Genomic DNA, 18138 nt, shown 5'->3' with positions numbered 1-18138 from the left:
AACTTCAGTTGTTAGTGCGCGCTTGTCCTGTGTCTCCCGTTCTTCCATTTGTCATTTTGTTAGTGTGTAGCGCGTTATTCACACCAAAAAATTCACAGAGGAGCAAGCTCTAATTACAATCTATCATGCAGTGACATTACCCGAGAGATCCTTGGGTAACACAGGCGAATGCAGACATACAAGAGGGCACCAACAGTCAGGTAAGCAGCAGACTATATTGGGGAGTCTACGGGGCTAAGGTCGCTGCAGGTGGCTCAGAACAGGGTTAAATGGAGGGATCTGGGAGAGGCCCTTGTTCTGAAGTAGGCATAGCTGGGCCAGTTATGACATTACAGTAACATTACAAATGACACACAGTTCATCAGTGCCATCATTGCAGTTAGTGAGCTGGCTGTTTAATATTTGAATTGCATTCACCCTACCTTCAGGACACAGGCCTGGAGCAATGAATAAGATTAAGCATAGAATAACAATCAATAAAAATAACACATAAATAATTAAGATTAAGGAGTAAACAATGGGCACAAAGAATAAGAGTGAAGATAGGATCAGCAACGACAAATCAGTCATCTGCATAGTGTGTGTTTCTTTTGTCTTTGGTCCATTTCCAAAAGGTGAAAAGAATTTATTCCAGAATTATGCCTCAATGCAACCAACCACATTGACGAATGCACAGTAATTAATAAGACAGTTTTTTTTTTCTGCCAATTTGCTGTGTAGCATAGGAAGCGAGAATTCAAAATAATGCCTGTGACCAACCGCCAGAATGCTCTACCCCTAGTCGCACCAAGATAGACTTCAGCATGAGACTGCTATGGCCGTCCTAATCGTTATGTGGCGCCTCTTCAAACAAAATCTGTTCTTTGCAAGCAAGCATGATGGCATCAGTAAGCTGAATAAAAACTGGATTTTGTTTAATTTGCAATGCGTTGGTGTTTCTACACTTTATTGCTGTTGCCATTCTAGTCTTCTGGCCTGCTTTATCTTTATGCATCCAGCAGCTTTTACAATCTTCAGTAATATAGAACTCAATTGTGAATGCTTCTTCAACAACATGAGGTTCATAAACACATACTTCTGTACTGGGCCAAGAAGATGGGCCAGCAATCTGGTGCTACCATTGTGCTAACTGATGGGTTACTCTCCCATCCTCTCCACCGTGAGAGAGAAAGTGTAGGAGACGGGAAAAGAGATTTACATGAAACTGGACCAGGAGAAGCAACTTAAGAGGCAGTGAACAGACAATAATGCATTAGTTGATAGCAAGAAGCGCAGCTGCCTAAATCCCTAACTACATGCCAACACATCTCTATGGATCGCATTCAGGGAGAGAATTTATGTACACACTGTTGAGAAAGTTGTAACACCGTATTTAAAGAATATGTCAACAGTAGAGAAATTCCAAACATCCTCCTTTCACTATAAATGCCACAGGCAATGATTAGCTTAATTGGAGAAGTGCACCTAGTAGTTCGGACCAAACGTGATTTTTTTTTCATAGTACATAGTAGTGCTCCAGTCAAAACACGGAAATGTGTATCTGCAAAATTCACAAGTGAATTCAGGCCTGTTACCACCTGACCGCTCACAACTGCTTCCTCCTGAGACCTGGCAATTCGCGACACCTTCCTGAAGAGCAATACACCACACATGCACACATGAAACTACAGCTGTTCTACCTTTCAGAGCTGCCCTAGGCGCTATTGCCCGTAAGCTGATAAGTTCAACAGTGGAGAAAAAAAATGCACATGTACAGAACCGCTAACCCCACCAGCTCGATCAACACGTTGTAGCCGCTGTGCAAAGCCTCAGGCACTGAGGCACAGACCTGAGGAGAAAAAAAAACAAATCTCACGCCCACATTGGACCGTATCAATTAGGCTGACAGCGTTGCAACGATCAGCGCAAAATTATGTGCGTCGATATTGAAGGCCAGCTTCGCCACTCGAAAGCAAAGTACGCGCATTAAATTGAGCGCGCTTTTCAAACAAGCGGCTACGGGGCGGTTCGTCGCAGCAAATTATGAATAGCGCTCGCGCTATGTTTCACGGCCTGCAATTTAGATCGAGACCTGCGAAGTCTCAGCACTATATTCGCGCGTTTGGGAAGACTCAACATACTTCCACACAACAACGCGACCATACGGACCACCACAAACTTCCGTCAAAAAAAAAAAAAGGGAATACTACAATGTGGCCAGATGAGTGTTCGGATCCTGCTAAACTCTGCACTGGCTGTGTGATCATTTGTAATCACTTGTTTGTAATTACTGGACGAATGTGAACTAATATTCATCGCAAAACGTTATGAAAAGATCTACTAACTCCGTGATAGTCAACTTAAACTGATTATGCGTGTTTAAGCTGTATAATTGTTACATGAACCGCTAAGCGCTCACGCAGACGACAGCCTTTCCGAGTGGCGGTTAACGCGCAGAAGTGGAGAGAGATCTTTGCTGAGACTTTCGTGCGTTGACTGGAATGGCGAGCGAAGACGACTTTGCAAACTTTCGTCACTATTTCACGGACGAAGAATGGAAGGGCCTTTCGGAATGCATGAAGACGGCGGACTCGAACCTCAAAAAGAAGTACGAGCTGATGCTGAATCTGGGTGAGTGAACTCTTTTGTACTGCCTTCCTTCGGAGCTGCGTCTTTGAAAGCGCGAATTGCTTTAAAAGTTCTCTGCGATTAATATAGTTTAAGGCTACCAGAATGACGCAATTTTCAAAAAACGCAGCAACTGTGCATATTAGAAAATTTGTGGGGCCAGAATCAACGGCTCAGTCGCACACCACGACAGACATCAATGATTGCTAGCATAAAAGGAGATACAAACAGAAAAAGACTTGCGCATAAAAGATATGACTCTTACCTGCATATTTACAGGACTGAAGCCAGTGCTTCCTGAATTTATGAAACCAAAACCGGCCCCAGCTAAACCTGCTAAACCTCCAACAAAGTCCAATTCCCGTAAGTATACAAAGAGCTGTCACAGTGTCAGGTGCTGAGATAATTCTTTCTTTTATTTTTACGGCCACTTTCTTGCTTCATATGCTGATGGAAAGATGCACGTCTCTGCCTCAGTTGCATCTCGGAGCGATATCGCAGAGGTCCGTGACCCCGTATACGCTTAGAATGAGTTTTGTTCGACCTAGAACAGACGTTGGAAAATATGTTCAACCAATATTTTGTTGCAGTTGAGAAAACACCTTTTCAGATTGGACGGTCGTGACAAGTTGTTAGTGCGAGCTGCTCGTTTCGATAGGCAAATGATAATAAATACAGCGTATGACGCAGTTAATTGCGCGCCGTAGAATGCTTTTCTCAGCTAAACTGGTGACTTGTTCGAGCTCAAATTCCGCACAGAAATGGCAGCAGCTCGGTACAATTGTTTCATGATACATTTGTGTGATGTAATTGTCTGAATCGGTAAAAAAAAAGAAGTCGGATATTAGCATCGTCTGTGGCGACGAGGAAACGAAACTAGCCGTTATTTCAGTGATTGTACTTGTAGCGCCATCTCGTTTGGCAGATGTGGAGATTCGGCAAAGGAGGTGGGTGGGGATAGTTTGCGGGAGATTTGAACACGTTTTTTTTTCAACTGCTTTGTTAAGGATGACAAAAACTTAATTTGGCCAAAATTCCACTAAATTTCAAGTCTTTTGTAAAAAAAAAGACGGAATTTAGTTGAATTACATTGCCGAATATTCGAATATCGAATATTCTTTGCCGGAATTTCTTTGCCGAATTTAGTGGAATTTCTTTGTTGAATATCCACCATTTCTCTCCGAAATTTGAGCTCGAACAACTCATCAGTTTAGCTGAGAAAAGCATTCTACGGCACGCGTTTAATTGTGCGACAGTCTGCATCATGTTACACAGCTACCTATGTATGAGAGACGCCGTAGTGGAGGGCTCTGGAATAATATAGACCACCTACCTCGCTATAGGGTATTTAACGTGCCGTGATATATCGACAGAACATGTGTGCGTATTTGCATTTTGCCTCCATCAAAATGTGCTTCTACTTCGGTCGGGATTGAATCTCGCGTCCTTTATTGGGGCTCAACAACCAATTACCATTCACTGAGGGCCCCCAGTGGGTAAAATATAGTAGAAAAGACAATCGCGCGGCTGCGATAGGATCCGAACCCACGGCCGGCCCATATACATGCCGCGTATGGTGGTCTCACCTCACCTACAATAATGGTAGTCTAAAAAAACCTCGGGCCTTCTTAACCACATTCAGAGAATAAAACGAGATAGCATTTGGAATATCGCCCACAACAAAATATTGTTGTCGCCTGTGTTGTCGCCTGCCTCAGTCCCGTCCTGTTTTGCGGTTTTGCTCTTCATGATGTCATATCAACTGGCCTACACCAAAGTCCTTCTAAGTTATTCCAAAGGACTGTGATGACCCCCATAATGCGCAGGTCCACACGGGACGGAGAGGCAAAGAGACACCGTATGGCTCAGTTTAAACAAACAGGTATATTCAATAATTACACATGATTAAGATTATACATCAGAGGCTGGGGCGTCCGAGCTTACGTGCCGACGACTTCATGGGGGCGATGGAGTGGCTCCGGAGTTGGGCTCGAGCGGTTGCTGGCAGAAGCTGCACGCCGTCGGGCTTCGGCGCTGAAGGCCCTCTTGGCGAACAATGTCTTCCTGAGCGTGTATGCAGTAGAATTTCAATAGTCGTCCGTTTCTTCGAGGATGGTTCACAAACCCTTCCTCTAGTGTCGTTCGGCTTGGAAGATGAACAGGAGGCGAGCTTGTAGATGATGACAGCAGAGCATAATTTTACAACATACATATACAGAGAGTTAAACTGGAAAAAGCAGAACTGAATTTACAAAAGAACAAACTTTGCACTACTTTACTCATCGACCGGGCAGGTTAGTGCCTAAGTAGCATCACATTACATGCTAAGCATGGAGCCCCAGCTCAGACTGGACTGCATCCGTTTACATGTGCTTTTAAGCACTTGATTAACAAAGGACTAAGGGCGGTCATTTCCAGTGGCCCGCCCAAAGCATCAATTCTCCAATCCAAAATAACATGCGACATGGGGACAACTGCTTGGGTTGGGCTTAGCCTCGAACCCAGAGTCTGTTAACAATACAAACTAAATAAACAACAAAAACGCCACCACTCTCTCTCAAGTGAGAGTGTACACAGGCTCTCTCTTCGGAGCTAATTCACTAGCGCCTGTCTTTCCACATTCTTGGCGAGTACTGCCTGTCCGCCATGACAGGTGTCCGTCACGGCCCTTCTGGGAATGCGCTTTTGTTCACGAGGCACGGCGGGAAGCTGTGGGTGCCTTCCCGGCGATAGCCCACGTCGAAAGGGGAAGGAGGGAAAGAATGTTGTCTTCGCGGTAGCGCATAGCGTCGGCTGTGGTACGGCGCGCTCTGGCCCGCTGACAGCTCCCTTGTCCTGGAATGTGCACGGGAGGGCCGCACCTGGAACGGCCACGCAAATTGGGGAGGATAAAGCCTGTTTCCCCGCGGCGGCGGCGGCGGCGGGTCCGGTTGTTCTGGTCGTCACTCAAAGAGCATGGCTGGGTAATTGATGATGCCGCTGTCATCTGGGTCTCCGTCTACGCCGCGCCGTGGAACGCGGAACCTCGCAGCACACAAGGAATGTCACACTCGCTCACCCTCCAGAAGAATGTTCTCCGAACATTTGAGTCCCTGCAGCTCCCCTTGTCTTTCTGAATCGCCTCGCACAGTGCGTCCGACAAAACACTTTTCGCTGCACTCAACACCACTGCACAACACCAATGCCTCCGCTGTCATAACTGGCGTCTCCAGGGGCAGCACTGATCTTCTTTTACAGATAAACATGAAACTCAGCACCCAAGCCTCTCCTTTCTAGTCCAAACTGGACGAAATAAATTTACCACAGTTACAAAGGAGCTCCCACTTCTAGCACGATCACGGCACAGACAAAAATATAGATAACGAAAGAAAGTAGGGCAGGTTCTGCATGCGCTCCGCATGCTCTCCTGTGAAGGTGTTACTTAATGACAGAAAGGTTTAACTATTAACTCCGATAACTTAACACATACGCATATAGCAATGTTATGAGCTGCGGCATTCCACAATTCTAACCAGTTCACAACTCCGCTCTGTTTACGCCATTAGTCCGACTTAGCTTTCCGATTTCGCAGCGGATATCGGCCTTCATGAGTCATATTAAGTAAGTCTGTGCCCCTTTGTCTGCTTTGGGACTCGCGAGGGCTCGTGGCAGGAGCCTCTCCTGGCGTTATCTGCGCGGCAACCTCGCGCGCTTCTTCTTCTAGCAATGCATGAAGTAAATCCGGTGGCATTCCGGCCGTCACCTCGGGCGCCTGCCGAACAAATGCAGGAGAGGGCGTTTCTTGCGAACTATCTGCGCGCTCCGCTTCACTTCTGTCCCCATCAAAATCCGCGCTTTCCCTTTCCTCATTTCGTGAATACTGAACCGGTGCCGACTTGAGGCGATTTGCGTGTATCCTTATCAAACGCCGGTTCACGTCTCGGACTCTGAAGTTTACCGGAGAAAGCTTCTCGACAACCTCGCACGGTCCTCTCCACTTCGTCTGGAACTTACGAGCTAGCCCAATCTGCCTTTGGCAGTTTTCAATGTACACGCTGTCCCCCACATCAAACGGCGCGTCTCTAGCACTGCGATCGTGCACCTCCTTCCTGCGCTTCGCCGCTTTCTTTAAGGACTCCTTTGCGATGTCCCTCGCCACTTGCAAGCGCGATTCTAGCTCAACCTTATAGTCGTCCAGTGAAGCGTATGGGACACGACGGGGGCCCTCTGGCACTTCACTAGGCTGGTCCGGGTCTCGGCCGTAGAGAAGAAAGAATGGCGATTCGCCCGTGCTCTCGTGTGCTGCGGAATTGTAGGCAAACATTGCATACGGGAGCCACAAGTCCCAGTCCCGCTGGTCGCGCGAAACAAAATGCGACAGGAACCCGGCCACGGTTTGGTTCAGTCGCTCCACCGCGCCGTTGCAAGCCGGATGGTACGGTGTTGTCTGCTTCTTAGCGATCTTAAGCAGCTCGCAAACTCTCCTCATTAGCTGCGACACGAAGTTCGTTCCCCGATCTGTCAAGAGTTGCCTCGGGGGTCCATGTCGGAGCACGATCTGTTCGACAAATGCTCTTGCAACCGTGTCTGCCTTCTGATCTGGGAGTGCTACCGCTTCCGCGTATTTTGAAAAGTGGTCGACAAATACTAAAATGTACTTGTTTCCGGAAGTGGTCGTGGGCAATGGGCCCATTATGTCCATACCTGTCCGCTCGAAGGGAGCCGAAACCTCAGGGAACGGCTGAATTGGAGCTGGTCTTCGTCCCTTGGGTGTTTTTCTTTCGAGACAGGAATGACACTTCGCACAGTAGTCTCTAACATCCTGTCGCATGCCACTCCAAAAGTACAAACGCTCCACACGCCTGCGTGTCTTCGCTACGCCAAAATGACCGGCGCATGGCGCATCGTGAAACGCGCGAAGAACCCTTTCTGTCCACGACCGAGGTATGACGACTCTCTCCCAAGCGGTTTTCTCTGGTCTCCCTTTCCTGGTTGGCCTCGTGCGCCGACACAGGGTGCCGTCTTTGCCAATAAAATAACCTAGCTGTTCGGGGTGAGACGGTGCGCCCTCTAAGCTTTCGATTATTCGCTTCAGGTCAGGATCTTTGCACTGCTCTGTGCGTAATTCGGCGGGGTCGACTACGGGGACAAACTCATCTATAGCTGCCACGGCAGCTGTGCGGCTGAGTGCATCAGCATTCAGATGTGTCTTTCCTGACTTGTGCTCAACTTCAAAGCAGTATTCCTGCAGGTGTAGATTCCATCTAGCGAGTCGCGAGCTAGGGTCCCTGACACTCATCACCCATTTCAGAGGATGGCAGTCTGTGACTAGCTTGAATTTGCGGCCGTAAAGGTAGCATCTGAAGTGCTTTACTGCCCAGACAACGGCGAGGCACTCCCTTTCCGTAGCTCCGTACTTTTGCTCTGTGGTGCTCAGCTGTCGGCTAGCAAAAGCAATGGGATGTTCTTTGCCCTCGATAACCTGAGATAGCACGGCACCAACTGCGAACTTTGACGCATCTGTGGCCATAACGAAGGGCAAATTAAAATCCGGGTGGCGCAACAGCGGTGCACTCATTAGCTTCCTTTTCAGGGCCCCAAAAGCATCCCCCGCGTTTTCGTCCCAGCGAAAGGCGACATTTTTGGCTGTTAAGGCGGTGAGCGGCTTAGCGAGCTTGGCGAACTCCTCTATGTGCCTTCGGTAGTAACCGATCAGGCCGAGAAACTGCCGGACCTGGCGGACGCTAGTCGGGGATGGAAAATCCGAGACACACCTTAGTTTCTCAGGGTCCGGTCGCACGCCGTCAGCTGAAACAACGTGCCCGAGGTATTTCACCTCGTTTTTGAGGAATTGGCACTTAGAGGGCTTCAGCTTGAGACCCGCTCCTCTTAGTCGCACCAAAACCTGCTCAATATCACGCAAATGGTTCTCAAAACTGTCACTGTATATGATAATGTCATCCATATACACGAAGCACAGCCTCCACAGAAGACCTGCCAGGATAACATCAGCGGTTCTCTGCCAGACAGCAGGGCTGTTGGCCAGACCCATCGGCATTCTTTTCCATTCATAGTGCCCTGAGGGCGTGTTGAATGCCGTTTTCTCGGCATCTGCCGGATCCGTTGCTATCTGCCAGAATCCCGCCGCCATGTCCACTACCGTGAAGTACCTGGCAGAGCCCAGCTGAGAAAGCGGCTCCTGTATATTGGGGATGGGGTACGGATCGATGCGAGTTACGGCATTTAGTTTGCGGTAGTCCACTACCAATCGATACGAGCCATCTGGCTTTTCCACCAATAGTGCTGGTGCTCCCCAGGGTGACTTTGAGTGTTCGACAATGCCGCGATCAATCAGGTCCTGCACCTGCCGCTCCATCTCCTCACGTTGGGAGTAAGGAATCCTGTACGCACGCTGGTAAACGGGCGATGAAGTGCCGGTTTCTATCCTGTGCTTTATAACGCCACAGCAGCCCAAATCCAGGTTGGACGCGGCGAATACCTCCGAGTAGTCGTTCAGCAAACCAGCCAGAGCCTCCCTCTCCCTGGATTTTACGTGACAAAGATCGAACGACACCTTTGGAGCAGCCGAAGGACTAGCATGCTCTACAGTTGCGAGTACCGTATCGGTGGGCTCACGTTGCTCTATCGCAGAGGTGAAGAAAGCCAATGTTTTGTTCTTGGGAAGGCTCAGTGGCTGCTGGCTACAGTTAACCACCCGTAGGGGCACTCTGTGGGCGTCATTAACTGTCACGAGGCACGCGGCTGCCTTCAGGCCATTGCTGAGAGAGTCGACCGGCTCAAGCACTCCCACGGCGCCGCTCTCTACATCTGAAGGCACAAACGCGTACAAAATGTGCTCCGACCAAGGAAGGACGACCGCCTCATCGACCAGCCTGACGGCCACCCGCGAATATACCTTCTCCAATGATCCCACTGTTTGGCGGGTGTCAATATCGGTAATGCGAATCTCAGCCCCTCTCCTGTTCAAAAACGGAACTTTTGATCCGCCCGCATTAACCTCTTCCTCAGAGAATGAGACTAGTACCTTCCCTTTTCTCAAAAAATCCTGCCCTAATATACCTGACACTCCGTTTGGCAGAGACACCGTGTCCGGGCATACGTAGCAGGGGTGCTCCAATGCAATTCCGCCGAGAGAGAAGTGTAACCGGTAGAGTCCACTTATGCCAAGAGGATCCCCCGTTATGCCTAAAAATTTGGTTGCCATACCACCAGACGCTTCCAACACCTCGCGGTCCCCCTTCCTTCGAATCGTGTTAAAACTGCTCTCCTTAAGCAATGTCACCTTTGACCCCGTATCTATCAACAATTCCATACAACAACCATTTAACTTGCAACGCACAACAGGGCATGCCTCGTCGGCCACACAAACTACCACCACCTCATCATCTACTGCTCCCTCCCCACGCTCCTCAGGCTGGGGAGGACTAACTAGTTTTTTGTCTCGGTATCTGGAGCCCCGCTGTAGGCTTGCTTAGGGCGTGTCTCGCCTGCTTCTCTTTGTGGCTCCCCACGGCGCACGTTTTGGCAGAACCTGGCGATGTGTCCGCGACCCTGGCAAGCGAAGCATACGATTTCTTCAAAATCTCGCATACCGCGCCTGTAGCTTTGTGGCGGTCTCCGGTTTCCAGCGAATGGGCGCTGTTGAGCGCGCGCTTCAACCTGGCATTCTACCTGCTGAGATAGCAGCTGTTCAAAGCGATCTAACCGCTCTGTCAAGAGAGCAACCTCAGGGTTGAGCACCGCTCTCTCTATGACGCGTACTCTCGCTGCGGCTGTCGTTAACGCCTCATTTTGTTCCTCATCCAATGCGGCCTCCACGGCTTGGTCGAAATTGCTCGGCTTGCGCGAGAGCACGAACCGGCGCACGGGGTCTTGCAGACCAGCCACGAACAAAGCGGTCATTTCCTCTTTAAGTATATCCTCCGCGTATTTCTTCTTAAGCTGGTCTTCTTCCTCCTCCCTGCTTAACGTATCGCGCGCTAAGCGCTGAAGCCGCGACGCAAACGTTCGCACGTCCTCCCCTACCATCTGTCCGGCGTCACGGAACCTCTGTACTCGCACGTGACGTGGTTCAGTGTCAAAATGCTCAAACGCGAGCTTCTTAAATTCCGCAAATGATTTTGTGGATTTTACTTTTTCGTCTCGCCATGCAAAATCATGAGCAGCTCCTGCCATCTTACACCTCGCCATTCCCAGCATTTGAGCATCGGACCATCCCCCCATTTTCCCAATCTCTTCTAGCATGGAAAAGAAATCGCAGATTGGAACCCCTGTCTTATCTCCCGTAAACGTCGGAATGACGCTTCCTAATGCCAGCATGCTTGCTCCGAGCGACGGCTGTGGAGTGGGAGCTCCCTCAGATAAAGACATTTTTTTTTCAAGCCCTCCGGTGCCTCAAGCCTCTCAAATGGGGGTAAAAGTCCCACAATCAGTCCCGTGATTCCCTTTTGATTACAATTTTGAAGTCATGAATGTCGCAGCATTCAGAGGACATTTGCTTTTGAGACCCCACTTCTGACACCAGTGTGATGACCCCCATAATGCGCAGGTCCACACGGGACGGAGAGGCAAAGAGACACCGTATGGCTCAGTTTAAACAAACAGGTATATTCAATAATTACAGATGATTAAGATTATACATCAGAGGCTGGGGCGTCCGAGCTTACGTGCCGACGACTTCATGGGGGCGATGGAGTGGCTCCGGAGTTGGGCTCGAGCGGTTGCTGGCAGAAGCTGCACGCCGTCGGGCTTCGGCGCTGAAGGCCCTCTTGGCGAACGATGTCGCCCTGAGCGTGTATGCAGTAGAATTTCAATAGTCGTCCGTTTCTTCGAGGATGGTTCACAAACCCTTCCTCTAGTGTCGTTCGACTTGGAAGATGAACAGGAGGCGAGCTTGTAGATGATGACAGCAGAGCATAATTTTACAACATACATATACAGAGAGTTAAACTGGAAAAAGCAGAACTGAATTTACAAAAGAACAAACTTTGCACTACTTTACTCATCGACCGGGCAGGTTAGTGCCTAAGTAGCATCACATTACATGCTAGGCATGGAGCCCCAGCTCAGACTGGACTGCATCCGTTTACATGTGCTTTTAAGCACTTTATTAACAAAGGACTAAGGGCGGTCATTTCCAGTGGCCCGCCCAAAGCATCAATTCTCCAATCCAAAATAACATGCGAGATGGGGACAACCCCTTGGGTTGGGCTTAGCCTCGAACCCAGAGTCTGTTAACATACAAACTAAATAAACAACAAAAACGCCACCACTCTCTCTCAAGTGAGAGTATACACAGGCTCTCTCTTCGGAGCTAATTCACTAGCGCCTGTCTTTCCACATTCTTGGCGAGTACTGCCTGTCCGCCATGACAGGTGTCCGTCACGGCCCTTCTGGGAATGCGCTTTTGTTCACGAGGCACGGCGGGAAGCTGTGGGTGCCTTCCCGGCAATAGCCCACGTCGAAAGGGGAAGGAGGGAAAGAATGTTGTCTTCGCGGTAGCGCATAGCGTCGGCTGTGGTACGGCGCGCTCTGGCCCGCTGACAGCTCCCTTGTCCTGGAATGTGCCCGGGAGGGCCGCACCTGGAACGGCCACGCAAATTGGGGAGGATAAAGCCTGTTTCCCCGCGGCGGCGGCGGCGGGTCCGGTTGTTCTGGTCGTCACTCAAAGAGCATGGCTGGGTAATTGATGATGCCGCTGTCATCTGGGTCTCCGTCTACGCCGCGCCGTGGAACGCGGAACCTCGGAGCACACAAGGAATGTCACAGGACCCCCCAATTTTGCGAGTAAGCCCATCCCATAAAAAGTATTAAAGTGGATTAGTGCGGATTAATGGGTCTCTATTAATTCAGATAGGTGGATTGGTGGGGATTAGTGAGTGGATTGAGGTGGAAGATTGTGTCGCTATGATAATTCAGTGGAAGGTACTAGAAAATTCCTCAGATTTACACATTTGATGGTGCTGATGGCGTCGCGCCCCTCTTGACCAATCATTGAATTTCGTTACGGAGAAGCCCGGTGGTTTTCCCAAGACGACGACTTAATTTGGCATTGATAAATGGCACACACGCCCGTGCGCACACGCACACACACGCACGCACATCCGTTACCCTCGCGCGCACCCACCACACATACACAATTACAAATACACAGCCACCGGAAAGGGAAAACCATAGGCCATATACGTTCATTAATCTCTTGACTGAATGAGCTCCTTTGTACGGGTGGACTACTCTTCCTAGGAATCCTAGGAAATTGTTCCAGAGAAAAATGCGCGCACTCTTTTGCAAAAGTTTCGTGGAAATGCACGCGATACGGTTCCTTTTCCGTCAGTAGAAGTCGCTGCTCTAGTAACCAAATTCGGAGATTCTCGGTATGATTATGCGCCCGGCACAGAGCTGTTTTAACTACACGATGCATAAATTAGTGGCAGAATTTATAATCAATGGGGCTCTGAAACGTACAGAACGTACACAGTAACAATCAGCCATTCAGAGATTTCATACATCAAGTAAACACACCTTTTCCAATAAAAATTGGGCAGCTGCAAGTCCATTCACAGGATCAGGAAACGATTCAGGCTATCAAGAAATGTGTCATGGTCAATCATAGACGCCACGAATTCCGATCGAAACTCACAAACTATCCTCCGAGCTTTCTCACAAACTTTCCTTTGAAACAGTTTTGAAACATCACTCAATTACTAGAGATTATATATGGTTTGATGTTTTACTGGGCTGGGGACTGCTGTTTGGTTTTTGTTCTCCTAATAGAATGTAGTAAGTGACGCTTGATTGGTCTGGAGCATGTTTGTTTTTCTGCGCAAAATAGTAGCGTGCCGTTAAAACTGCTTGATGCGCACGATTCTACAAGCCAGTCTTACAAATATCGTGGGGTGAAATGCAGCCTCGCCCGAGACGTCTTCCAGCGGGTCCCGCTACCCGAGACGCCAGCGAAAAGACATCAACTACATGGAATGCGAGGAGAACTCGGACGAAGAATACCTATGTGAGTTGTCTGCGAAAGCCGGTTCCTGACTTCCAACACGAGAATGGGAAATGCACACCTTATTGTAAAAGAGTCTTTTAGTGTAGTTCGTAAGGGATGAACACATGAAATGCAGAGCGGCTTGTCTACAGCGTCAAGAGCTCTTAGCACAAACCTTCTTAGCTACTTACATGCTTCACTTTCTGGAGCGGCCAGTTGGGCAGCTTGTTATACGGTTAATGTATGTCGCACAAAAGGAGTGCTCTGATGAATTCATTTTTATCATGGCCTGAATGAGCCTAGGACACCCAGACACGGATATTTCACGCGCAAATTGATTCCGCTGCAGTCGGCGAGCAGTGCATATATAAAATATCCCAATGGGCATTGAAACTCCCTTGGACGTTCTATAGACGTTCAGGATGTCTGCAGGGCGTCTGCAGAACGTCCAAGGAAGATTCAGTGCCCATTCTGATGTCGGCATCCGCACACCTTTTTTTTTTCCTAAACCACGGTGCGGGTAATCTGCTTCCAGTTTGCGATGACTGCGGTGTCGACCATTCCGGCGACTGCCCCAAACACGGACCACTGACCCATGTCAAGGACGCAGAGGTGAGTGCAAGCACGCGAGCTTGACGAATTTGAAATGCTGCCTTCAGACCGCGTTCGCATCTACCTCGTTTCGGCCGGCACATAGTGATCCGGTGAAAAATACGACAGCGAACTTGCCGAACGGAGATAGTGGTGCGTAGCATCAAAGCGTGCCTTCGTCCTATTGCAGTTCTCAAATATGGCAATTCTCTCTGCCTCCTTTCACCGCCTTTTTCATTCTATTCCTGACTGCGTGGTTCCGGTTCCCACCTTGATCGAGACCGTTCACTGCGCCTTTCTATTTGACTCCACCCGCATATCAGGCCTCCTTTTCATTATTTCATCACAGTGCAATGACTGCTTGATTCATGCAAACACAACTGATGAAGAGAGTTTTCGAGTCTGAAACTTCATCTCCACAGAATATGGCAAGTGTGGTTTGTGTGTTTCCAGGGCTGTGGCCAATGGCATTGCAGAAAGGCAGCCTCAAACTGCTACGCCGTTCGCCAAGCACTTATGGAGAGGTCTTCGCAGCTATATTGAAGATAATAATCTCTTTTCCCCTTTTAGGCTCGGCTTTCGATCAGGTCTTTCTGCACATGACGCATTTCTTCTTATCAAACACGAAGTCCTCACGGGGATACCTCCTGGCGGAGAGCACCTTCTTCTAACACTTGAAATTATGGGCGCCTTCGACATTTCCAATTCTGCAATTCTGGAAGGTCTAAATCATATACACTGTGACTCTCGCATCTTCCAATATATCGCCACCTTCCTCACTGCCCGCACAGCCACGATAGGTATCGTATCTACTAGATAGTCTTCCTTCCAAGCACCTGAGAAGGGCACTCCACAAGGAGCTGTCCTATCACCACTGCTATTCAATAAACGTATGGCCCCTCTCGCCCACAAGCTCTCTACACTCTCTGAGACATCGGATATACCATTTATGCGGATGACAACACCATCTGGTCAACCTGAGGATTCCGCGTCGCCAAAGAGCAAGCCTTACAAACAGCCATCAGTGCGGTCGAGCATTTTGTTCAGAGCAGCGGTATGCAGTGTGCACCGGAGAAATCGGAAATCATCCGTGTTCATGGTCCCCGCTATCGTTCCCCTGGCCCAATCATAATCAAATTCACAACCGCCCTATCCATGCCCTATCCAACCCTAGCCATGAGTCGAATCCAGTATGGTCTCCCATATACCACAATATTGATCGCACCGCCGAGAGTAAGATCGATATCCTTATCCGTTATGCCCTCTTTAAAACAGCTCTGGGCCTTCCCATGTGTACATCCACCACTAGACTGGTTGCATTTTGGATTCACAACATGTTTGCGGAAATCCAGTAGGCTGTTCTGAACTCCCAACAGACTCGCCTCCTCACCACCTCGGCGGGTAGGGCCATCCTTTCAAGGATAGGCGACCCATGGCCCTGACCGGAGTTCTTCCAAATGCTGTCCGCTCACGCCTTTACATAGACCCTATCCCTCGCCATATGAAGCACGAGTCACAGGCCCCGCGCTGTCAGGCCCGCCTTCGCAGCCTCTGCAGGCCATACGGCGAAGACAGCTCTGCTATATATGTGGATGTTAATTCCTATGCGCAGCCCCACAGATATGCTTGCGCTGCTGTCAATCACGCCAACACCCCTTTTCTTGGAGCGTCCTTCACGGCACAGGATGCTGCAGCCGCAGAAGCCATTGCAATAGCCATCAGCATCGAAATGTGCGACACCCAACACCACGGCACTCACATTTTTATCCCAAGCAGCCTGCAGAGCCTAAACGAGAGGACCAGTCCCGGGCACGGCTCTCCGCATATTGGGCGGAACTCTTCAGTATGATCACGTCATCACCTGGCGACATGCAGGTCTCGATGTCAATATTAGTGCAGATACCGTGTATAGCTCGAGATTACACCGACCGAGCAGGGCACCTTGAGTCTACTCTTTACCCCCTCTCAGCCCATTTTTCAACCTGCCTAGAGACCCTCCTCCTAAATAGGCGTCTCTACGCCCCGCCAGATAAGAATCTCCCTTGAGGATTCCTACCTCCTAAGCCGCATCGAAACACTTACTTTCCCCAATCTCCACCACCTATACCGCATTCACCGAACATTATGCGCAGATACATGTCCCTGGTGTGGCGATATTCCCCCGTTCACGGACGTTACATGGATCTGCTCAGCTAAACCGAACCACTTGAAGCCGCACAACGCGGCTCTGGAGCAGTGGGAGGTGAAGCTGGCCAGCGGCACCCTGGGAGACCAGGAGGCGCTAGTCGTCATCGCCCAAGCGTCGGCGGAAGCCACTGGAGTCTTGAGCTGAGGAGCCCACCCCCAATCCGCTCCGGTCTTCTTTTTACAAATAAATGTTTATTCTCTCTTTCTGCCATTGACGTCACTGTCGCTGCTGCCATTGTGGTGGAAGGTAAGGTGAACGCATCTGGTTTACACGCAGTAAAAGATGGTTCGGAGATCGCTGCGTTGGAAGCACGGCAGTGGCAAATGTTTAGATTCCATGTCGGTGAGGCCTAAATGTTTCTGGAATCTGTGTTTAAAAACCGATTAATTTCTAGACAGCGCTTCTTAACGTCACGAAAAAAAGTTGGAAAAAAAGCATTGTCGAGGAGAGATTAAAGCAGGTTAGGGACAAATAGCAAAAGGCAGAGCGATGTGCGATTGTGAACAATGGTTCAGAATGGTATGTTTTCATTGGTGACAAGTGCAGCTGGCCTCAACTCAAAGGTCAGTATGGCCTTCCTACAGACACAAGTAACCACTTGCCTGCAGGTAATATTTACGGCCATGTAAGGTATTTTATTACCTGCAGCTCTTAGTGCCAAAGGATAGAATTACACGTTGCTCGTGGATAAAAATTGGCTGCAGATATTCCCACAAACCTATGCTGCTGCTCCATAGGATGAATCATCTTTTGGCAAAAAGCAGTGCCTCCTGGAAACTGCATATACAAGTACCACTATGATAGTAAAATGAGCAAACTCTGCACATGACTAGTGAGTCTTTCTGTTCACAAGAACGCTGCTACCCATCAATTACTCTGCACTGACAAGACAACAGCATAAAGCAGACCATAAGATTATGCACCAACTAATGGAGTATTTATTGCACTTGGAAACCCTTGCTTTATTCTTGCATACACACATTTTCTATAGCTCATGCAGAACTTTGGAAGCACGGCCAGCCGCCGAGGAGAGAAAAGCCCTTGTACTGGCCTCAAATAAAGTTCTTTTCCTTCTTTCTTTCCTTCGATGTTTCGTTATCACTGCATATCATGTGAAACGTTGCAAGGGGGAAAACAGCATATGCAATACCATGACGCATGCAGTTGAGAGAGAGGCCCTAAATATAGTTGTTTTCTTCAGTTTCGCTGTCGCTGCACGTTAGATTTCGTGCTATGCATCTTTACTGTAGCGACTTTTAGAAATCTTCCCGCCTCAACCGCCGGCTCATTTGCGATGCGCGCCCGAACCAGATATGTACCGTTGCCAAGCTTACTACCAGCCTAAAGTTACCGCAATATGCTAGCTCCGTGCGCAGTTTCACCGCAAACTAGCCAGTGGTAGACGTGGGCAGATTTTAAAAACCGTGTACGTTCATGATGCATAACAGGGGTGTATGCTCGCATATGAATTAAACACAATACACACTTGAAACCTTATTTTAGCCGGCACTGTGTTGAGCCTCGAGGATATATTACTTACCGGCGCAAGTTGTCGGCGTGACTTGGTTAGTGACGACGGTGCAAACCGAAAATTTCTGCACGTACGAAACGTCGGCATACGGTTACAGAGGCACCAGTCTTAATCCTGTGGACCAGCAAGCGAACTTCGAAACACATGTCGTGTGGGAAACGCAAGAAACAAAAACACATGATACACAGCTTGCGCTGGGACTGCGACAACCGCGGCTGTGACAGCTGCGAGGAC

The 18138-nt window shown here is 49.1% G+C and overlaps 1 protein-coding gene across 2 annotated transcripts; it reads left to right on the top strand.

Annotated features, from left to right (window-relative positions):
- Positions 1-2344: 2344 nt before the first annotated feature.
- LOC144094919 (histone-lysine N-methyltransferase PRDM9-like) lies at positions 2345-16532 on the top strand. Of its 2 annotated transcripts, none has more exons than XM_077628785.1 (5): positions 2345-2610; positions 2887-2970; positions 13514-13615; positions 14130-14206; positions 16378-16532. In XM_077628785.1, exons 1-5 carry the CDS (start codon positions 2481-2483, stop codon positions 16393-16395), a joined length of 411 nt encoding a protein of 136 aa, XP_077484911.1. In that variant the 5' UTR covers positions 2345-2480; the 3' UTR covers positions 16396-16532. The 2 variants fall into 2 exon arrangements, with proteins under 2 accessions (XP_077484911.1, XP_077484910.1); XM_077628784.1 differs by having other exon boundaries at positions 16318-16532.
- Positions 16533-18138: the final 1606 nt, after the last annotated feature.

This window comes from Amblyomma americanum, chromosome 6, assembly GCF_052857255.1.
Source record: "Amblyomma americanum isolate KBUSLIRL-KWMA chromosome 6, ASM5285725v1, whole genome shotgun sequence".
NCBI classification, from domain to species: Eukaryota; Metazoa; Arthropoda; class Arachnida; order Ixodida; family Ixodidae; genus Amblyomma; species Amblyomma americanum.
Note: the sequence above shows the minus strand (reverse complement) of the source record. Positions and strands in the feature narration are given on the sequence as shown.

Coding starts and splice junctions, on each gene's coding strand:
- LOC144094919 (XM_077628784.1), top strand. CDS start 2,481: ATGGCGAGCGAAGACGACTTTGCAAACTTTCGTCACTATTTCACGGAC. Junction 2,611..2,886: donor CGAGCTGATGCTGAATCTGG/GTGAGTGAACTC, acceptor GCATATTTACAG/GACTGAAGCCAGTGCTTCCT. Junction 14,207..16,317: donor CCCATGTCAAGGACGCAGAG/GTGAGTGCAAGC, acceptor CATTATGCGCAG/ATACATGTCCCTGGTGTGGC.